Source organism: Salvelinus sp. IW2-2015, linkage group LG33 (genome assembly GCF_002910315.2).
Source record: "Salvelinus sp. IW2-2015 linkage group LG33, ASM291031v2, whole genome shotgun sequence".
In the NCBI taxonomy this organism is placed as follows: domain Eukaryota; kingdom Metazoa; phylum Chordata; class Actinopteri; order Salmoniformes; family Salmonidae; genus Salvelinus; species Salvelinus sp. IW2-2015.
This window is the reverse complement of record NC_036872.1, coordinates 26894793-26918664: the sequence shown is the minus strand read 5'-3', so window position 1 is coordinate 26918664 and position 23872 is coordinate 26894793. Positions and strand designations below refer to the sequence as shown.

General features: G+C 42.5%; 1 protein-coding gene across 16 annotated transcripts in view; it reads right to left on the bottom strand.

The window, feature by feature from the left end:
• Positions 1 to 7842: 7842 nt before the first annotated feature.
• The window catches only part of LOC111957411 (splicing regulator ARVCF), a 194995-nt gene continuing 178965 nt past the window's right edge, over positions 7843 to 23872 (bottom strand). For 7 of the 16 annotated variants that reach the window (XM_023978214.1, XM_023978215.1, XM_023978219.1 and 4 more), the window contains 9 exons: positions 22288 to 22415; positions 17759 to 17909; positions 16429 to 16621; positions 15073 to 15184; positions 14795 to 14945; positions 14084 to 14137; positions 13434 to 13528; positions 12294 to 12406; positions 7843 to 10744 (listed from right to left, as the gene is read on the bottom strand). In XM_023978214.1, the coding sequence (XP_023833982.1) occupies positions 12305 to 12406; positions 13434 to 13528; positions 14084 to 14137; positions 14795 to 14945; positions 15073 to 15184; positions 16429 to 16621; positions 17759 to 17909; positions 22288 to 22415 (986 nt within the window). In that variant the 3' untranslated portion in view covers positions 7843 to 10744; positions 12294 to 12304. The remainder of the gene's footprint in view (positions 10745 to 12293; positions 12407 to 13433; positions 13529 to 14083; positions 14138 to 14794; positions 14946 to 15072; positions 15185 to 16428; positions 16622 to 17758; positions 17910 to 22287; positions 22416 to 23872) is intronic. The other 9 variants (XM_023978218.1, XM_070437001.1, XM_070437003.1 and 6 more) reach the window with 4 other exon arrangements.

Sequence of the window (23872 nt, the reverse complement as noted above, 5' to 3'; positions counted from 1 at the left end):
TAGGTGTGACCAAGGTCGCTGTGGAACGGGAAGGGGTTGTAATTTCCCTCTGGGCAGATGTCTAGGTGCCTTGCACTGTGCGCATACCGAACAGGAGGAAACATAAACCCTCACGTCCTTAGCTAAAGTGGGCCACCAGTACTTCCCAGCAAGGCAGCGCACCGTCCGACCGATGCCAGGATGACCAGAGGAGGGTGACGTGTGAGCTCAACAGATCAAACGATCGCGGACATCAAACGGAATGTACAGACGCCCAGCTGGACACTCAGGTGGAGTGGGCTCTGCACGTGACGCCCGCTCGATGTCCGCGTCCACCTCCCATACCACCGGTGCCACCAGGCGAGAAGCTGGAATTATGGGAGTGGGATCTGTGGACCGCTCCTCTGTATCATACAGCCGGGACAGTGTGTCTGCCTTAACGTTCTGGGAACCTGGTTTGTAGGAAAGGGTGAAAACAAAACGGGTGAAAAACATGGCCCACCTTGCCTGGCGAGGGTTCATTCTCCTCGCCMRCCGGATGTACTCCAGATTGCGGTGGTCAGTCCAAATGAGAAAAGGGTGTCTAGCCCCCTCAAGCCAATGTCTCCACACTTTCAGAGCCATGACAACAGCCAACAACTCCCGGTCCCCCACATCATTGTTTCGCTCCGCCGGGCTGAGCTTCTTCGAAAAGAATGCACAGGGGCGGAGCTTTAGTGGCGTACCCGAGCGCTGAGACAGCACAGCCCCTATCCCTGCCTCGGACGCGTCCACCTCAACTATGAACGCTAAGGAGGGATCAGGATGAGCCAGCACGGGAGCCGAGGTAAACAGAGCCTTCAGGTGACCAAAAGCCCTGTCCGCCCCAGCTGTCCACTGCAGTCGCACCGGTCCCCCCTTCAGCAGTGAGGTAATGGGAGCCGCTACCTGACCAAAACCCTGGATAAATCTCCGGTAGTAGTTGGCAAACCCTAAAAACCGCTGCACCTCCTTTACCGTGGTTGGAGTCGGCCAATTACGCACAACTGAAATGCGGTCATTCTCCATCTCTACCCCTGACGCTGAAAAGCGGTACCCTAGGAAGGAGACGGACTGTTGGAAGAACAGACATTTCTCAGCCTTGACGTACAGGTCATGTTCCAACAGTCGACCAAGCACCCTGCGTACCAGGGACACATGCTCGGCGCGTGTAGCGGAGTATATTAGAATGTCATCRATATACACCACTACACCCTGCCCGTGCAGGTCCCTGAAAATCTAATCTACAAAGGATTGAAAGTCTGATGGAGCATTCATTAACCCGTACGGCATGACGAGGTACTCATAATGCCCAGAAGTGGTGCTAAATGCTGTCTTCCACTTCCGCATGTCTTGTTTATAATTTAGATGGTAGTGTCATGACGTGGCCCTCTTTGGGGATAGCGAGTACCATCCACCTCTCTCTGCAACATCCCCCTCTCTCTCACCACCTCTCTCTTCCCCCTACACCCAGGCTCTGTTATCGCAGGTAATAAATTCCTAGAGGAGTCTCTCTCCTCATGGCCAGAGTGTAGAGAGAGAAGGTTTCACAGGAGAACAAGGAACCTCTTCTCCATCATAGAACTTGAGAACTGAACAATGTCCATGTTCTGGAGAATGTGTACATGTTCGGGGGAGAATCCAGCTACAACCGGTCCATTTTGTTTAATGTTTGTGAAACTCATGAGAGACAATACAGCCACATTACCATAACTCTGTTTATACGAGAGTCTCAGTTGTGAGGCTTGCATCTAATTGTTGTATAAAATGAATGAGTAAAGATTAAACTATTTGTGAAATTATGGAATGTGATTTTAAACTGTTTAATGAAGGAAACTCCAATTCCCTTTGGAGTTTAACTAAGTCATAGGCCCGCCAGCCCCATGAGCAGACATTGATCTGGCATCATGGGACAGCCCTTTCCTACGGTTCTGGATATAACCCCCACCATGGGAGTTTCCCAGCAGACCAGTACCTCGATCACAGAGGGAGCTAAGGTTTGCTAACTCCAAGATGGCAGTTCAGACGTCATTTCTGTTTCGTATTGTCGTGTCCTGTATATATATATATTTACACCTTTCTTCGCATATCTTTTATATATTTTATTATCCAAGAACTCAACTACAAAAGCTTTCCTGCAAAAGCTTTCCTGCAACCCGCTTCACCAATTACAAAAAAGTATTATTTACCTCAAATCTGAAAATCCACCGTGGAAGCTAGCCAGGGGCTAATTCAGAAGCTAGCCAGAAAGCTAACCAGAAGCTATCCGATAGCTAGCCAGAAGCTAATGTGGTGAGGCTGCCCAGAAATTAGCCGGTTTGCTGGCTAGCGTTGGTGTTTCAGCTGCCCACGTTTTGTGGTCATCAGCTATTCCTTTAGCTCGATAATCTACCGGCACTTTTGTGCAACCGCACTCGGACCGGAGCATTCCGGGACTTTTTTTTTTCTCTCAGTTTCCCCGGATTTCAGCCGCAGGCTCTGGACATTTGCACCTTGATTTCGCAGCTAGCTAGCTGCAAACCGTGTGACTATTGGCTTCGTCGATCCGCGGAGCAAACTCAAATCATTCCGGAGCTAGCCAGCTGAGGAGTTCCATCAGCCATTCCTGGGCTACAGTCACCTATCCGGACCCGTTTTTTTTTTGTTTGCTGCAGATACGGAGCCCACCGGGCCTTCACGACTGACTGCCGACGTTATCTGCCCGAGGGAGTTATCCAACTGGCACCTCCGTCCCGACGTTACCTGAAGCTCATCTGGGGCCCGCTAATCGTTAGCTGTCTTATCGGCTGCTTCTGAATAAGTATATCGGACAATTATTATTTTATTTATTTTCTTTTTTCTTTTTTCTTGGGTCACTATATCTATTTTGCCAATTTGGATTGATCCCCTCTACCACACGGAACCCCACTAACCTACCGACGGAAACGCACGAGGTATCTACAAATGAGCCTCCATCCTTATGCTATCTTGCTACCGACAGCCATCTACGCCCACTGTTGGATCGCCGTGACCCCAACCAACCTCTACTCACTGAGACCCTTATTGATCACTCGATTAAGCATGCCTCTCCTTAATGTAAATATGCCTTGTCCATTGCTGTTCTGGTTAGTTTTTATTGGCTTATTTCACTGTAGAGCCCTCTGCCTGCTCACTATACCATATCCAACCTCTCAGTTCCACCACCACATATGCGATGACATCACCTGGTTTCAATGATTTTCTAGAGACAATATCTCTCTCATCATCACTCAATACCTAGGTTTACCTCCACTGTATTCACATCCTACCATACCTTTGTCTGTACATTATTCCTTTAAGCTATTTTATGCGCCCCAGAAACTTCCTTTTACTCTCTGCTCTAGAAGTTCTAGACGACCAATTCTCATGAGTTTTAGCCGTACCCTTATCCTACTCCTCCTCTGTTCCTCTGGTGATGTAGAGGTGAATCCAGGCCCTGCAGTACCTAGCTCCACTCCTATTCCCCAGGCGCTTCTTTTGATGACTTCTGTAACCTAATAGCCTTGGCTTCATGCATGTTACATTGAAGCCTCCTCCTAAGTTTGTTTTGTTCACTGCTTTAGCACACTCTGAACCCGGATGTTTTAGCCGTGTCTGAATCTGGCTTAGAAAGACCACCAAAATTCTGACATTTTCATCCCAACTACAAGATTTTCAGACAAGATAGAACGGCCAAAGGGGGCGGTGTTGCAATCTACTGCAAAGATTGCTGCAGAGTTCTGTTTTACTATCCAGGTCTGTTCCCAAACAATTTGAACTTCTACTTTAAAAATCCACCTCTCTAAAAACAAGTCTCTCACCGTTGCCGCCTGCTATAGACCACCCTCTGCCCCCAGCTGTGCTCTGGACACTATATGTGAACTGATTGCCCCCATCTATCTCAGAGCTCGTGCTGCTAGGCGACCTAAATTTGAACATGCTACACCCCAGCCACCCTACAATCTAGACTTGATGCCCTCAATCTCACACAAATTATCAATGAACCTACCAGGTCCACCCCAATTCCGTAAACACGGGTACCCTCATAGATATCATCCTAACAAACTTGCCCTCCAAATACACCTCTGCTGTTTTCAACCAAGATCTCAGCGATCACTGCCTCATTGCCTGCATCCGTAATGGGTCAGCGGTCCAAACGACCTCCACTCATCACTGTCAAACGCTCCCTGAAACACTTCAGCGAGCAGGCCTTTCTAATCGACCTGGCCGAGGTATCCTGGAAGGATATTGATCTCATCCCGTCAGTAGAGGATGCCTGGACATTTTTTTTTAAATGCCTTCCTCACCATCTTGAATAAGCATGCCCCATTCAAGAAATTTAGAACCAGGAACAGATATAGCCCTTGGTTCTCTCCTGACCTGACTGCCCTTAACCAACAGAAAAAACATCCTATGGCGTTCTGCATTAGCATCGAGCCCCCGTGATATGCAACTTTTCAGGGAAGCTAGAAACAGTATACACGAGGCAGTTAGAAAACAAGCTGATGCTTTTTCAAGCAGAAATTTGCTCCTGCAACACAAATTCAAAAATTTAAGTCTTGGGACCACTGTAAAAGTCCATGGAGCATAAGAACACTCCCTCCAGCTTCCAACTGCTCTGAAGATAGAAACACTGTCACACGACAAATCCACTATAATTGAGAATTTCAATAAGCATTTTTCTACGGCTGGCCATGGCTTTCCACCTGGCTACCCCTACCCCGCGGACAACAGCACTGCCTCGCCCTCTGCTACCGCCCAGCCTTCCCCATTTCTCTTTCTCCCAAATACAGTCAGCTGTGTTTCTAAAAGGAGCTGCAAAAATCTGGACCCTTACAAATCAGCCGGGCTAGATAATCTGGACCCTTTCTTTCTAAAACTATCTGCTGAAATTGTTGCCACCCCTATTCTAGCCTTTTCAACCTCTCTTTCGTGTCGTCTGAGATTCCCAAAGATTGGAAGCGCTTGCGGTTATCCCCCTCTTCCAAAGGGGGGACACTCTTGACCCTAACAGCTACAGACCTATATCTATCCTACCTGCTTTCTAAGGTCTTCGAAAGCCAAGTCAACAAACAGATTACCGACCATTTCGAATCCCACCATACCTTCTCCGCTATGCAATCTGGTTTTCAGAGCTGGTCATGGTGCACCTCAGCCACGCTCAAGGTCATAAACGATATCTAACCGCCATCGATTGGAAACAATACTGTGCAGCCGTATTCATTGACGCTGGCCAGGCTTTGACTCTGTCAATCCCACATCCTCATCGGCAGACTCGACAGCCTTGGTTTCTCTAATGATTGCCCTCGCCTGGTTCACCAAACTCCTTCTCTGATCGAGTTCAGTGTTGGTCAAATCAGGGGTCTGTGTCCGGCGGGCTCTGGCAGTCTCCATGGGGGTCCCACGGGTTCAATTCTTGGACCGACTCTCTTCTCTGTATACATCAATGTGATTGTCGCTCTTCTGCTGGTGATTCTCTGATCCACCTCTACGCAGACGACACTATTCTGTATACTTCTGGCCCTTCTTTTGACACTGTGTTAACAACCCTCCAGGCGAGCTTCAATGCCATACAACTCTCCTTCCGTGGCCTCCATATTGCTCTTAATACAAGTAAAACTAAATGCATGCTCTTCAACCGATCGCGTGCCTGCACCTGCCCGCTGGTCCAACATCACTACTCTGGACGGCCTCTGACTTAGAATATGTGGACAACTACAAATACTAGGTGTCTGGTTAGACTGTAAACTCTCCTTCCAGACTCACATCAAACATCTCCATCCAAAGTTAAATCTAGATTGGCTTCCTATTCGGCAACAAAGCACCTTCACTCATGCTGCCAAACATACCCTTGTAAAACTGAGCCATCCTACCAATCCTCGACTTCGGTGATGTCATTTACAAATGGCTCCAAAACCCTATCTCAATAAATTGGTTGCAGTCTATCACAGTGCATCCGTTTTGTCACCAAAGCCCCATTTACTACCCACACTGCGACCTCTACACTCTCGTTGGCTGGCCCTCGCTTCATGCTCGCGCCAAACCCACTGGTTCCAGGTCATCTACAAGACCCTGCTAGGTAAAGTCCCCCTTATCTCAGCTCGCTGGTCACCATATGCAACACCTACCTGTAAGCACGCGCTCCAGCAGGTATATCTCTCTGGTCACCCCCAAAACCAATTCTTCCTTTGGCCCGCCTCTCCTTCCAGTTCTCTGCTGCCAATGACTGGAACGAACTAACAAAAATCTTGAAACTGCGAAATACTTAATCTCCCTCACTAGCTTTAAGCACCAGCTGTCAGAGCAGCTCATAGATTACTGCACCTGTACATAGCCCATCTATAATTTAGCCCAAACAACTACCTCTTTACCTACTGTATTTATTTATTTATTTTGCTCCTTTGCACCCCATTATTTCTGTCTCTACTTTGCGCTTTCTTCCACTGCAAGCCAACCATTCCAGTGTTTTTAGTTTTTATTTTACTTGCTGTGTTGTATTTACTTCGCCACCATGGCCTTTTTATATTTTTATTTATTTATACATATATTTGTTTGCCTTCACCTCCCTTATCTCACCTCACTTGCTCACATTGTATATAGACTTATTTTTTTTTCACTGTATCATTGACTATATGTTTGTTTTACTCCATGTGTAACTATATGTTGTTGTATGTGTCGAACTGCTTTGCTTTATCTTGGCCAGGTCGCAATTGTAAATGAGAACGTGTTCTCAATTTGCCTACATGGTTAAATAAAGGTTAAATAAAAATAAATAAATAAATAAAAGTAGAGACCAAGCTTACCTCGATTACTGAGAGGGCTAAGGTTTGAGTAGAGACCATAAACCTGAGTATAAGCTAAGGTTGTAATGGTTGTTGAAACTCTGAGACTATCGATACCGACAGAATAAGAGCAAATCTTTGATACTAATTACTAGTCTGCAGCTAGGAATTCTATACCATTGAATGCGAAGGCCGACAACCGCCGAAACATCTATTCTATAACAACATTTCTGAATGGGACTCTGAAGTATCCATTCTAACCACGATAGACGGGCGGATGAACTTCCAACAGAAAGAAGGACGATTCCAACAGAGATCACGATGATACACTGAGCGTAAATATATATATTGATTGCAATTATTCCCGAATGAGTGAGCGTTCATGTGCAAAGGTGTAGCATTTCAATGGTTATAATTATCAACTGTGTAGTGTCTTTTGCGCCCTTCTCAGTCCCTTTGTCTACCAAGCCGCCATACCGGTTAAGCCCACTAGGGCACATTCCCTATCATTTCCTTGTAACCATATGTACTTTGTTTGTTTGTTTGAGCATTTCTGTGATTATTTAGTTAATAAATAAATGATTGAGACAATTGATGTATGGATGATTCATAGTGAAGAATGGGTTCGTGCAGATAACCAACAATTTACGACGTTTGGAATGAGACTAACATGAGGTAAAGAATAATTCATTAATTAGAAGACTAATGGATCAGATATTAAAATATCTGAAAGTTATATTAGGAAAATTATAACTTTGTAATCTGAATATTTTCCTTGGTGCCCCGACTTCCTAGTTAATTACATTTACGTGATTAGTTTGATCACGTAATAATAATTACTGAGAATTTATTTGATAAAATAACAGTCTTCAGTTTAATAATGCCAAAGACACGACAGTAGCATGAGTCTCTTTTAACCATATGACAATGTGACATTAGTGACAACTTCTACAATATATTATTTATTAGGAATGGATTTTGGCTTGAGGTAAAATTCCTGAAGCTGTATAGATCCTTGGTCTTTTTGGAATGGAATATCAACAACACAAAATTCACAGGCAACATGTTCTTTCCAGGCATGGTTTATTGAAAACACACCAAATTGATACTCTACAAATCAGTATTTTTTATGTTATTTGAACAAGCATAATACTTGCCTCTGGGTATTAGTAAAATCAACATTATACATTCTGTCACTGTGGCATCGCTCTGATAGCTACGAAAGCATTAATGTACTCTTCTATGAACTCAAACCATGTTTTATGTCTATCTTTTAAAAGTTTATAATACAATGTAATACAAAGCAAAAACCCRGCAACAGTCTAGTCTACACTGAGGACAGAGTGAGTGAATGTGTGAGTGTGTAAAATGAAGGGGAGAGATATACTGTAGGGAGGGAGGCTGACACAGAAGAGAAAAGGAGAGGTATAAGGGGATGAGGAGGGAGGAGGAACGGCGGAGGGATAAAGAGTTATATAAAACACAATGATATCTTTATGTACCATGGAAAATGTTAAGGCACATGATAGTTACAAACACATTTGCTACTGAGTAGTACAGTTACTTTATTTTGAAGAGTTTGAATCAGTGATATCTACACAGGTAGGTCTTGCTCATTTGATTCAATTTCTGCCCCATTTTCTTGCATTTCTTTCACAGCACAGTTAGCACAGTCCACAGACAAGCCCATGGACTCATTTCATATGTATATAAATACAACACCAGATCCTCTGGTTGTGTACTACAAAATTCAGTCAGGAATAGACAGTCAAAGATGAACAATCCAATGAAAAGCACACAGTTTTGAGGACGTATGTCGACATGGAGGACGTTAACGTGGGGCTATTATTACAATGCTTTTCTCTGAAATCAAATGTTTATTAATACATGTACTTTACATTTTTAGTTTATCACATAAGTCTTTGTAAACACTGTGTAAAAGATGCAAGCTTTATAAAGTCACATCACAAAGAAATTCGGCATTCAACGCAGGCACATGCCATTTGCCTATAGCTGACGCATGAGTTAAGCTGTCCAATAGTGGAGGGTCCCCTCACTAGTCCCAGAATTGGGAGAGAGAGAATGGGTTCATAGAGGAGAGTCCACTTGGAGATGGAGATAAAACAATCACAAAACCACTACTAAACCTTTAACCACATGTGTAGTTCAGCCTTTCTTCTCGTCTCTTTTTAAAAGACAATGACGTAATCATCTGCACTACTACATTTCAACTGCCCCTAGAAGAGGGCACAAAAAATATAATAATCAAACAGATGTTGTATACTTCGTACGTGATGCAAATTCTGCCTTGAACCACATGAAAACTGCTCTCCTCTCCGGATATAAATGACTAATATCCAATTACACCACAAAAACTGTCACTTAAAAATAATATAATATAAACATTTGTACAATTTTTCATGCTTGTTTCAAATAGTTCTTTAAAGATGCATTAGTGAAATCAAAGCATGTTTTCAGGTTCTCAGTGACTTCATATAAATTGCAGTGTGAAATGTGAAGGGAATTGTAACACTTCTGTCTCACATCTTTCTGTCTATCCCTGCTGCTGCATCCACCCATCCATCCCTCTTTTCTCTCAGTCTTATCTCTTGAGTGATCCCTGCTGAACCATCCACTCCCTCCCTCCCTCTATTAATCTCCTTGAAAGGTTTGGAGACCAGGTCATCAGTTCAACTCGCCTTTAAAAAGAAAGCTGAATAACAGCTCCTCTTGTTTTGTTTTCTCTTGACAGTACAAATATAAATATGTGATCAGCATGACTACAGATTTGACACTTAAATGATGTGGTTATTTCTGTTTACAAACATGATCTTTTATCCAATGAATGTGCTTCCCAAACAACCTGTTATGAGTACACAACTAAGTCTGTTGTTTTCTCTGTTTTCTTTTTGTTTTTCTTTGAACCTAATATACATTTATAAAACCAACAAAAATATAAAATGCTTTTAGATTCTACCCTTTGACACCAGGAGCATGTACTTTCCATTCCTTCATTAACACAATCCATTTATAAACAAAATGTCTTATATCCTCTTCAACTTTAATACATATCAATGACAAACTGCAACCAACCAAGCAATTCATATATCGTCGGCAAACACATATCTCTATATCTCTAGTCTGTGTCGATACTGAAAATATATTTTCATTTTGTTTCGCTCAACAGCTATAAGTAACCCAACCAAATGCACGTKATTTCACTTCCTTAACTCCAATCAACACTTGCAGGTATACAGTTCCTTTATGTGCCCTTCAAGCATCAAGTCCTTCAAACCACCCCAAAACTTCATCTACCACACCAGTCCACACTTCTTCAATCCGGAAAACTCAAACATAAACAAAGAATAGCAAAAGAAAAAAAAAGAAAAATTATATTACAAACAAAAACAATTTACTATGCCTCGACGAAAGACAAACCAAAAAAAACAAAACCTAAACAAAAGGCTAAATTGTAACATAGAAAAAAATACTATTAGAAGCAAACTGTCTCCTTTCCTTTCCAACACACTTCCTTTCCTCCCAACAGACATCACCTTCTCTCCCCCTGCTTCACACCACCAGCCATCCTTGCATTGCCATAGAGATAGAGCTCTAGAATACTTGTATCTCTATGACAATAACTGCTTCCCCTCTTCCATCCTGACACCATGCAGTGCTGCTCCAGTCAGAGTCCTTGCTGTTAGGGTACCCTACATCTGTCCATCCAGTGGGGAATGTAGATATGACAAGTASTCGTTTTTAGATTTTCTTTTCTTTCTTTTTTTATACATCATTTCATTTGCTGATTCAAAAGCATGAAACATTGGTTGTTGGATGATTGTTTCTTTTTTCTTTCTTTTACAAAGTCTATCTGCTGACGAGTCAACATCAAAATGAGTTCCATGTGTTATGGCAGTGATGACATGGGAGGTCCTCTAGTTTAGGTGTTACGCTGTCCTTATTTAAGCCTAGAACACAGAAGAACAGGGAGGGAGGGGGGACACAGGTGGTTATGTCAAGAGCTGAAAACCTATAAGAGAGCAGGCTTGTGTACCAAAAGGCACCCTATTCCCTATATAATGCGCTTATTTTTACCAGAGCCAAATGGGCACTGGTCAATAATAGTGCACTTCAAAGTGAATAGGGTGCCATTGGACGCAGGCATGGTGTTTAAAGCAGTTGAATAATCAAGCTTTTAAAGTAAGTCAGAGGGCACAATGACCAAATGGTATTACATAATCAAAATCACAATACAAAAGTCACTATATTCATACATGCTTGACAGATGTCAAATCCAATGTAACAGACAGCGAGAGGGATGCTTTGATGATATGTTTGAATGGCAGCTGCTGCATAAAGCCAGCTTGATTAACACAGAAATGAAGCGTATGATTACTCTATCTTACCTGATTGACTCAATGTCCATTCTTTGGTATAATTACTCTGTCCATTCCAAGCATGTCATTGTTAGAGTAGATCTGTTATTTTGTTCATTAGCTTTGACTTGACTAGATCTTAATGTGGTGATCACAACCTGTTTTCACAGTTATTATATAAACTCAATTGTTTTCAGTACTTCATTCTGTACGGATGATCATTGTCATATTTCAGTTTGCATTTCAGAGCACCACATGAGGAGTCAATCAAAGCATTATGGCTGATCCCTTACCTAGGACAATAAGAGTCATGGGGAAGCAATGAGAGAATAAAGAGACTTACAGCAAGGAAGAAAGATAGCCCTTCACCTCCATAGAGCTGTTGATGATCAGCCACCTACCACAGCTTCTCACCCAGAGCAGATACACTCAGTTATTAGTGACGGAACAGGAGCAAAGAGATGAGCAAGTGATGAGAGGATCCCCAATAGTGAGCTCTCGTGATGCTAACCCAGAGCAGCTAGCCTATCCTAGCCTACCACAGACTGTAGACATAACTGAGAAAGAGGAGCTGATGTGTGGATTCATCCAGGCATCCATTATTTATCTGGAGGAGCTCTCTGTCGTAGGGAATGGTGTGTTGATTACTGCTGATAGGGAGATGATACACCATGTTCTTCCCACAGCTTTTCATTACAGCTACACTGGGAGGAATTGTGTGTGTGTGTGTGTGTGTGTGTGTGTGTGTGTGTGTGTGTGTGTGTGTGTGTGGTGGTGTGTGTGTGTGTGTGTGTATTCCATCTAAAGTCTAGATTTAATCCCTTTCATAATTTAGAACAAACATAATTTCATCTGGAATAGTCAAGGGAGTCTGTCTGTTTTGCAACAGATGGATTTTAATCAGGCAGGTACTCCACAACTGTGAAAATTATGATATTTCATCCAGCTTTTCTCAAGTTTGGTGTCATAAGCCAACTACTCTGGGTCAAGCAGGTCCAAGCACAGATAAAAAACAAACAGAAGTGGCGTGTGTGAGGGTTAAAACAGAAACAGTGTGGTGGTGGTGGTGATGGTGGTGGAGCTAACAAAGAAAGGAGACTAACAATTCAGAAAGTGGAAAACTAACATTTGTAAGACCTACCATGCATGCATTTAGACCCAGGAGTCAACAGGCTGAGGTTTAACGTCACAAGCATCCACCAGTTTGACTGCAGGCCTGTTACTCCTGACATAGTGTTTCCTATTTGTGTCATTCTGCAGCAACGGGAGAAGGGGTTAACAGCAAAACAAAGAGGTCGATAAATATCATCCATAGAGAGGAGTGGAAAGCCAGGGTTAGTTCCTTAGCATAAAGGAATATGTTTTTTGAGTCCGAAAAAGTGATTAAAAACAACAAACCAACCGACACATGCAAACAAACAAAAACAGAGTGGGACAAAGCAGTTSAAACAGCAGAGTTGCATTTTGGTTTCAGGCTTCTGGAGGTCTAGAAAGTTGGGTTGAGCAGTTGTTGCTGTGCTGAAGTAAATTCAAAACATGAGAGGGACGGGGGCTGTAAACATGAGAGGAGATATCTGTCATCTCCAGTCTTGTCTGATGGCTAATTTGCTTCTGGAGTTTTTGCAGCATACTGTATCTTGACAAGCATTTGTGTCTTCAAGCTGCAACGTGTCTGCATAGCTGCCATTCTACACATGGTAAGCAGAGAAGGTCAGCAAAACACCTATTCTCCCATTCATCCTGGTTCAACAGTGAATAAATCATCCTCAATCTCTCTCTCTCCCTCTCATTCACTCTGAGTTTTCTCTAGCGATGGACACTGAGCCACTTACTATGCAGGCTTGTGTGAGTGAGTGTGTGAACCAGGCCTTGGTTCTCGCTCTATGAGGAGAAGTGGAGATGGAGGGGCAGGACTCTTTTAATCAGTCCCAGATTAATTACTTTCACAATCACAAAGCTTACACAATTATCTGCTCCTTAGCTGTCAGATCTGCTGTCTGCAGTCAGTAAATTGGACTGCCAGATGAGTGGCACCAGGCTCGACAGACAACAACATTAACTGCTGCTACAGAAAATGAAAATCCAGATTCCTCTTCAAGAAATCGAAAGGGCATGGCATTGACAAATGGGCAAGGGCACTGGAAGAGATGGTTTCAGGCTACCTTAACAGAAACGGAGTATCATGACTTGTGTGTTTTAATAGCCTGATCCCTTAGTCACCTATAGCATAGCTGTAACTGAGCGGTGTGAGCTGTTACGGATCAGTCTAGACCAGACGTACCTTTAATGGCTCCCGTTCTGACAGGTCCACTGACCCGTCTCCACTACTCTTGTACTTGCAGTCTTTGTCTCTCTGGTCGATGGTGGAGTAGCCATCTAATGAGGAGAGAGAGGATCACAGAAATATAGCACTGTTAAATACATTGATGGAAACTACATATGTATAAGCTGCATGCAGCCTTCCAGGAGTGGAGCTGTGCACATCTGATGTGGAGGAAGAACTCGTTAGTAAGAGAGGAAACAAGACAATTGTGTTCACATTTTCATTGAAAAGAGGAGCACTGAGGAGAACATTAAAGTTTGCCAGGTTTTGAACACAGTCATTATTGCCCACACCTCCTGTTGCTCCTGTGTCTGTACTACAGAATTAATGGCCATCCTTATACCAACATCTTGTTAAGAGAGGGGTCTTGCATACAGCATCATAAGTAAAACACTACTGCACTACATTGTCCACTGTTAGAGCATCACAACAATATATTTGTTCATTCCCAATATTGCCAAAGTTTGTCCTTTTTTTTTARATGTCCATGTTGGCAATGGTGTTGTTAGGGTTCTAGAACTGTGGGTAGTTCCTACAGACAAGAACATTCCATCTGAGACTACTAGTGTTCCTCGTCGGCGATTGAGGTCATGCAAACTCGGTCTTACCTGGACCAAGCTCGTCCATAGGTATCATATCACCACTTCCATTTTTCTTGGTGCCTGAAAAGCATTTATATGCCATTTTTTTATCATGAGCAGCACACACAAAATTTGTTTTAATCACGAGCCAATGCTGCTTTCAGGCCAATGGTCCTCAGTCACTGTCTGCTGGTACACTTTAGCAGTAATGCAGGCAGGCTGAAAATGGGTGTGAATGACAACTACACTTTATGTGTATGCATGGTTGCAAAAAAAGTCACATGACCAGAAACAAGATGACAAGAGAAGTACTGTCATGCTCTCGACTCCTCTGTCAATTAGATGTTTCGTGTTTTAGGCTGCTTCCGTACCTCCCTCTATGCATATATCCTAATATACATGCTTGGATTTGCATTCAAGAACACACTATTGGATTAGATAAATCTACCCATGATGCATCATTCTCCCGACCACACCATCCCAAAAAGAACCGACTTACACATAAAGATCACCAAACACTGCAGCACAACAATGAGGGCGAAAGGTTTCAAGCACAGCCCTCCAACAGTAGGTAAATGGATATGAGTGAGAACACACAAAGCAAAGCGCAGATAGATAGAACCATCCCCCTAAACACTTGTTCTAATCAAGGCTTCTGATACAAACAGACACACAGTAACAGCAGCACAGTTTGCTCCATAGATATAGAGCAGTTATTAATATCTATGGTTTCCTCACTCAGTTCACCACAGTAGGCCAGGCCCGGAGGATCCCCAGTCTCGCCTGCCATCACAGACTGACCTTGGTTCTTCTCCATCAGGGGCAGAGTGGTGTCGTCATAGCCTGGCTTGCCATTCTTGGCTGCTTTAGGGGCGCCGGTCGCTGTAGGCTGAGGGGGGGAGAGTAGAGACATATGACTGTACTAATTGTGTGTGTGTGTGTGTGTGTGTAAATGCTTGAATGTGTATATGTGTGAATGCGTGCATGTTTGTGTGTTCTACTACACAGCCTATTACCTGGAAGTGGCTCTTGTTCCATCCTTCCTTGGTCAGGGCGTTCCTCAGGTCCTTGTAGCTCCACACCGTCTGCAGCACGTGGGAGGCGGCCTTGTCCTCACGTGGTGATTGGCTGAGGAAGGTAGACAGAAAGAGAATCAGGGTCGGTATTCACAAAGCGTCTCAGATTAGGAGTGCTYATCTAGGATCAGGTCCCCATGTCCATTCATTATAATAGTAAAGGCAAAACTGATCATAGATCAGCACTCCTACTTTGAGACTCTTCGTGAATACAGGTTCAGAACATTGGGCCCAACCACTGTCAGCAGCTAGTGGAGGCTGGAGCCAAATGCAATCAATCTCACATTCAAAGCCATCTATTCCCACTGGTTGCCCCAGGTGCTTGCTTTTAATTCATACTCCAATGGCCGCACACATTTATTTTCATTCAATTCATTAGCTACTCCTTAGCTCTTCTGTTAATTACATGGGAGGGTTCTCCATTACTTAAAAGTAATTGTCATGGGTGCAGAGAAAACACATTTATTTGGTATTAAATAAAGTATGAGTATCAAATCCCCACTGGAAACGAATCTTAAATGATCAATAGGTTGTAGAAGGAGACAGCTATCCAAACAACTTCTCTCTGGCTATCATTGCTCGCTGACTTGATCAAGTAGATCAGATAATTCAATGGGATATGAGGAAAGTGAAATATAGTAGAAACTGGGAAATCGTTAAAACAGCTCCTGAATTCCTATTCATAGTACTTAGTATTCAGGTGAAGTGCACTATAGTTTGTGTCCTGGAAACCAGACACTGCACGGTAAGGGCTTATCTATTCAATCTAAGTAGTGTTCTACAGATCAAAATAATGTGACAAGGAATCCAGCTTATATTACCTTCTATTATTAATTCCCATGCCAGAGAGGACATGAAAAGACAGGGTCGTTACATTGTATAAGGCCAGAAGCAGAAACTCCTGGTCCTTGAGAGACTGCAGAACATATATCATGAATATAAATGTGTCACTATGTTATTAATTGAACTTAAGGTCAAAACAATTAAAATGGGTAGGTGATTAGAGGCAGTAAGAGACCTGCTCTCATGGGGGAGGGAGACCGGTGGTACATGTAGGCCCACATACTGTATGTATGTGCATGGAACTGAACTACTGTTGATTGAGTCATTGATTAGATTGATCAATCAATCATTCAATTCTAAGAAAGACAAACAAATCTATTCGAAACACTAGAACCTGTGAGCGGCCAGACGTTAGCATTGTGCTGTGCTACACTATGCTGAACTAATACGCTGCCTTGTACTGTACAGTGCTGTACTGTTGCTATACAGCACTGTAGCCAGCTGTGGTCATACCTTGTCTTGTTGATGGCCACCAGTTTKTCGATGGCCTGGGCCTGGATGAGGGAGCGTGCGTTCTCGGAGCTGTCCGTCACAATCTCGTGGATGGTGTTGAGAATGGCCACCACCGTGTCTTCCTCCAGGTTCTTGGCTGGCTGCTGCTGACCGCTGGGCAGGTTACTCACCAGGTCCCTCATGGCATAGCTCCCTACAGGGCAGAGGTCAAAGAGCAGTGTCCCCGTCAACTGGTAATAGAGGTAAAAGGTGTGTAAACACTCATTTTACTACATCTTGTTGCGCTACATAGTGTTTTGATTCATAATAGCATTGTACAAATTGTTTGATATCAACTTATTAAAACTTTGACTAATCTGCAATCATTCAGCAAAAGACATACACAGGTTCAACAATCATATTGTTATCTTCAGTAGCTAGGTTTCAATCCAGATTTTCATGCGAATATTCAAAAATCTGCATGAAGAAAATATGCACATTTTCCCACCAGTGGTGTGTTTCTTGCGGATAAATGGAATTCTTGCCGATAAAAGTCAGTGGTGATGACATAGTGCACACAAAAMAATTTTTTGGGCTTAAGTTTTCATGTACAGAATAAAAATGTGTGTTTCCATCGCTATCTACTGATAGTTTTGTCACAGAAACTGTTGCGTTAAATAGCAAATGTGCCTACTCTGATCTTGGCATGTGCGCCCTAGCCAACAGCTCGCAGATACAGTGTGCGTAGGCTGCTAGTCTACATTATGAGATTATTATGMATAAGAGCGAGAATATGTTTATTTGTTAAACGGCAGTCAAGCATCGATCATCATGTCACCAGAATTATCGATATTTATTGGAAAGCAGGATCAAGCTCGTGCACTTTCACAACCCTGTAAAGTTCATCAGAATTTATTTAATCTGTAACCTAATAAACTGCATGCTTTCCGATCACACATCATATCGCCGCGTGACTCCAAATGTACTTTGCTATGACGGTTATTATATCAATATTTGTAAATAAAGGCATTTCCACCGCCATTTCTCGAATAATTTATTTTACCAACACAAAAAGATCCTACCATGTCGAACATACAAATTGTACAGAAACTTCCTGTTTCCATCACAGGTGTCGTGATTTTTWAAAATATGATATGACTTTACTTGCATAAAAACTGAGGATGGAAACGTGGTTAGTAACAGCTATCCGATCTCACAGCATTCCAAAGTGTTTTACCCCATTGTTGTACTTGTATGCTGTAAAGAGAGGCCGTGTGTTAACAGTGTGTGGTCAAGCCCACAGTTAACACACTGCCTCTCTTTACAGCATACAGTTGGTCAATGGTCGTACCGATCAGGTCTTTGTTGCGGCGGTCGATGGAGAGGTTACGCAGGGCGATGGCCACGGCTCGGACCACCTTGTCAGAGTCAGAACGCAGCAGCTCCACCAGGATGGGAAGACCCTTCTCCTTCCTCACTGTGGCACGGATGTAGTTGGACCACTGGGGACAGAGAGAAGAGGGAACATGGAGGATAAGGATAAACTGTCTGTGAAGAGAGAATACTACCAGTCAATACATACATACGCATGTACACACACACCCCTACACAAGCACACACGCAAGCCCCTCCCCCACACACAATTATTATACATTAACACAGCCAACAGTGGCTATCTAGATTTGACAGTTCAAAACAATTACACAGCAGGGCTACAGACTGTCATGTGATGCAATTTGTCACTGATTAKACATCAACGAATGCTCCTCTCATTTTTTCTGTAACACAAAACAATAAGTTTGACATGAAAGAGCTCATTTGCTGAACACTGTTACCCCCTGAGATGTAATTAAACTGGTGCAACACCAGAACCCGGCCACTGGGTGGGAGTAGTAAACCTAAAACAGACCGTACCTAGCATAGCACAGTTAAACAGCTAGGGAGCAGCAAGGAGAAGGGGATGAATAGAGGATTTAAAGTAAAAAAGCTTGAGATATCCTCATCGGGAATGGGGACACGTTATGCACATCTCCTTTAAGCAGAGTTTTGATGTGTTAGCATCAGCCCCAAGCCCGTGTGGACAGGCATTCTGATCAGCCTCTATATACACAGACATGGAATCACTGGCCACTTTAATAATGTTTACATACTGCTTTACTCATTTCATATGTATATATATATATATATACATATATATACTGTATTATATTATACTGTAATTTAGTCACTGCCACTCCAACATTGCTCATCCTAATATTTATATATTTCTTAATTCCATTCTTTTACTTTTAGATGTGTGTGTATTGTTGTGATACTACTGCACTGTTGGAGCTAGGAACACAAGCATTTGCTACACCTGCAATAACATCTGCTAAATATGTCTATGTGAACAATAACATTTTATTTGATCTGCTCAAACTACATAAATAAAATAACTACATAAATAAAATAAAATACATTTTTATTTGTCACATACACACGGTTAGCAGATGTTAATGCGAGTGTAGCGAAATGCTTGTGCTTCTAGTTCCGACAGTGCAGTAATATCTAACAAGTAATCTAACAATTTCCCAACAACTACCTAATACACACAAATCTAAAGGGGTGAATGAGAATATGTCCATATAAATATATGGATGAGCGATGGCCGAGCGGCATAGGCAAGGTGCAATAGATGGTATAAAATACCGTATATACATATGATATGAGTAATGTAAGATATGTAAACATTATTAAAGTGGCATTATTTAAAATGGCATTGTTTAAAGTGACTAGTGAACCATTTATTAAAGTGGCCAGTGTTTGGGTCTCAATGTAGGCAGCAGCCTCTCTGAGTTAGTGATTGCTGTTTAGCAGTCTGATTGTCTTGAGATAGAAGCAGTTTTTTTTGGAGGGAGGGAGCGATTCTGTCTCTTTATATACAGTGCCTTCAAAAAACATTCATATCCCTTGACTTATTCCACATTTTGTTGTGTTACACAGGGGCACCTTGTGCTGGGGACAATAAAAGGCCACTCCAAAATGTGCAACACAATGCCACAGATGTATCAAGTTTTGAGGGAGCGTGCAATTGGCATGCTGACTGCAGGAATGTCCACCAGAGCTGTTACCAGAGAATTTAAATGCAAATGTTTCTACCATAAGCCGCCTCCAACATCGTTTTAGAGAATTTGGCAGTATGTCCAACCGGCCTCACAATCGCAGACCATGTATATGGTGACGTGTTTGCGGTTTGCTGATGTCAACGTTGTGAACAGAGTGCCCCATGGTGGCGGTGGGGTTATTGGTATGAGCAGGCATAAGCTACGGACAATGAACACGATTGCATTTTATCGTAGGCAATTTGAATGCAGAGATATCGTGACGAGATCCTGAGGCCCACTGTCGTGCCATTCATCCGCCGCAATCATCTCATGTTTCAGCATGAAAATGCACAGCCCCATGTCGCAAGGATCTGTACACAATTTCTGGAAACTGAAAATGTCCCAGTTCTTCCATGGCCTGCATATTCACCAGACATATCACCCATTAAGCAGGTTTGGGATGCTCTGGATTGACATGTGCAACAGCGTATTCCAGTCCCCGCCAATATCTGGCAACTTCTCACAGCCATTGAAGAGGAGTGGGACAACATTCCACAGGCCACAATCAACAGCCTGATCAACTCTATGTGAAGGAGATGTGTTGTGTTCATGATGCAAATGGTGCCCACACCAGATACTGACTGGTTTACCTTTTTTTTTAATGTATCTGTGACCAACAGATGCATATCTGTATTCCCAGTCATGTGAAATCCATAGATTAGGGCCTAATGAATTTATTTCAATAGACTAATTTCCTTATATGAACTGTAACTCAGTAAAATCTTAGACATTTTTGCATGTTGCGTTTATATTTTTGTTCAGTATACATAACAGTATTCACACCCCTGAGTCAATACATGTTAGAATCACCTTTTGCAGCGATTACAGCTGTGTGTCTTTCTGGGTAAGTCTCTAAGAGCTTTGCACACCTGGAGTGTACAATATTTGCACATTATTCTTTTTAAATACTTCAAGCTCTGTGAAGTTGGTTGTTGATCATTGCTAAACAGCCATTTTCAAGTTGCCATAGATTTTCAAGCCAATTTAAGTCAAAACTGTAACTAGGCCACTCAGGAACACCCAATGTCGTTTTGGTAAGCAACTCCAGTGTATATTTGACCTTGTGTTTTAGGTTATTGTCCTGCTGAAAGGTGAATTTGTCTCCCAGTGGAAAAGCAGACTGAAACAGGTTTTCCTCTAGGATTTTGCCAGTGCTTAGCCCTATTCCGTTTCTTTTTATCCCCCCAAAAACTCCCTAGTCCTTGCCGATGACAAGCATACCCATAACATGATGCAGCCACCAACATGCTTGGAAATATGAAGAGTGGTACTCTGTGATGTGTTGTGTTGGATTTTCCCCAAACATAATGCTTTATATTCAGGACATAAAGCTAACTTCTTTGCCACATGTTTTGCAGTATTACTTTAGTGCCTTATTGCAAAGAGGATGCATGTTTTGGAATATTTATTATTCTGTACAGGCTTTTTTCTTTTCACTCATGTTTTGTGGAGTAACTACAATGTTTTTGATCCATCCTCAGTTTTCTCTTATCACAGCCATTAAACTCTAACTGTTTTAAAGTCACCATTGGCCTCATAGTGAATTCCCTGAACAGTTTCCTTCCTCTCCGGTAACTGAGTTAGGAAGGACACCTGTATCTTTGTAGTAACCCATCTACCAATTGGTGCCCTTCTTTGCAAGGCATTGGAAAACCTCTGTGGTCTTTGTGGTTGAATATGTGTTTGGAATTCACTGCTCGACTGAGGGACCTTACAGATAATTGTATGTGTGGGTACAGAGATGAGGTAGTCATTCAGAAATCATGTTAAACACTATTATTGCACACAGAGTCCATGCAACTTATTATGTGACATGTTAAGGTAATTTTTACTACTGAACTTATTTAGGCTTACCATAACAAAAGGGTTGAATACTTATTAACTCAAGACATTTCACCTTTTAATTTTTATTTATTAGTAAAATTTGCAAAAACATAATTCCACTTTGACATTATCGGGTATTGTGTGTAGGCCAGTGACATCTATATTTAATCTATTTTAAATTCAGGCTATAACACAACAAAATGTGTAAAAAGTCAATGTGGTATGAATACTTTCTGAAGGCACTGTACCTAATTATTAAAAATCACCAGTGCAGAACAGTGATAGAAAACAGTAAAAATTAAAATGGTGACATGGTTTATACATGGTATACATGTACTGTAGGCTACATATATTATACATGTTACCACAGGTTATGTGTAAGCGTTTCAAATTTTAACAGCAAGAGATACATGTTGGATGTTTTCAAATCAATCTAACATCCTGTCTGTTGTGTTGTGTTTTGCCACCGCTGTGGATGGAGAGATCTGTGAACGAGCTGAGCTGAGAGGAACAGGAAGGTGTGAGCATGGTGCTGGAGCCTGGTGATGATTAATGCCGTGACAACGGATATGTTTACYGCATGGAACATAGGTGTTAAAACATTTATCATGATAGAGCTAAAATGACAAAGCTCTCTAGGCCTAACATAGGCCAGTACTGACTAAGAGCATTCTATTCCTGAAGGGAATAACATGATAGGCCTCTGTACTTTACACTAGTGATGGTAATGACTGTGTAAATGCTGGAAAAAACATCACACTCTGATTACTCACTACTGTAACCAAATGGAAGTGTTTTTGTACTGACAGTGCAGAGCTCCATTTTGGATAAATTACTTGTCCAGCGTATTGAGGTTCAGAGACCTTATTCCCCATAATCACAGTGTGTGTGTGTTTATGTGTGTGAGACTCACGGTCCACTGTCCGGCGCTGAGGTTCTGCAGGGCCCCTGCGGCAGCCTCCAGAGTGTTGTAGTTCTGGCTCTCAGTTAGCAGAGACAGGTACAGCCTCACCACTTCCGGTTGGTACAGCAGCTCAAAACCTACAAAGACAGAGAGAGAGAGTTAGAGAGAGAGATGTGGGAATTAGATACAGAGACAGATAGAGAGAGAGAGAGAGAGAGGAGAGAGAGAGAGAAGAGAGAGAGAGAGAGAGAGAGAGAGAGAGAGAGAGAGAGAGAGAGAGAGAGAGAGAGAGAGAGAGAGAGAGAGAGAGAGAGAGAGAGAGAGAGAACAGATAGAGAGAGGAGAGAGAGAGAGAGAGAGAGACAGATAGAGAGAGAGAGAGAAGAGAGAGAGAGAGGAGAGAGAGAGAGAGAGAGAGAGAGAGAGAGAGAGAGAGAGAGAGGGAGCAGAGAGAGCAGACAGACAGACAGACAGACAGACAGACAGACAGACAGACAGACAGACAGACAGACAGACAGACAGACAGACAGACAGACAGACAGAACAGACAGACAGACAGACAGACAGACAGACAGACAGACAGACAGACAGACAGACAGACAGACAACAGACAGACAGAGAAGACAGACAGACAGACAGACAGACAGACCAGACAGACAGACGACAGACAGACAGACAGACAGACAGACAGACAGACATGGAAGTTAGATACGGAGACAGAGAAGTTAGATACGGAGACAGAGAAGTTAGATACGGAGACATGAAAGTTAAATACGTAGACAGAGAGAGACAGAGAGACATATAAGTTAGATACGGAGAGAGAGGGAGAGGCAGAAGTTAGATACAGGGACACTTTTAGGATAGATACAGAGGGAGACAGAGAGCCAACAGAGAGACAGATTATTGAACACAATTAAAAGAAAGAGACATGTAGCTCAGATACATAGACAGGGAATCAGTCTGTGAAACTGCTCACATAATAAGACTAATAGAAGTCGGCTATCTTCCCGCATAATTATGGCAGGCAAGACTATTAGGTGTCTGTCAATTATTATTCTCCCTTTCACACTCTGGTAAATCTCATTAACAGTACGTGATAAACATAACAAACAACTGTGCATAGTCTACCCAAGTTATTGTTATCGCTGGGTAGAAACCATGTGACAACCCATTAAATGACACAGTCATTATTCCATAACTACAATGGAATAACCAATGGCTCCCAAGTGGCGCAGTGGTATAAGGCACTGCATCTCAGTGCAAGAGGCATCACTACAGTCCCTGGTTTGATTCCAGGCTGTATCACATCTGGCTGTGATTGGGAGTCCCATAGGGCGGTGCACAACATTGTCCGGGTTTGGCCGGGGTAGGCCATCATTGTAAATAATAATTTCTTCTTAACTGACTTGCCTAGTTAAATAAAAGTTACATCATTTTTTTTTGTTAATGTCACGCCCTGACCATAGAGAGCCCTTGGGGTTCTCTATGGTGTAATAGGTCAGAGCTTGACTAGGGGGTGTTCTAGTCTTGAATTTCTATGTTGGRGTGAGTATGGTTCCCAATTGGAGGCAGCTGATGATCGTTGCCTCTAATT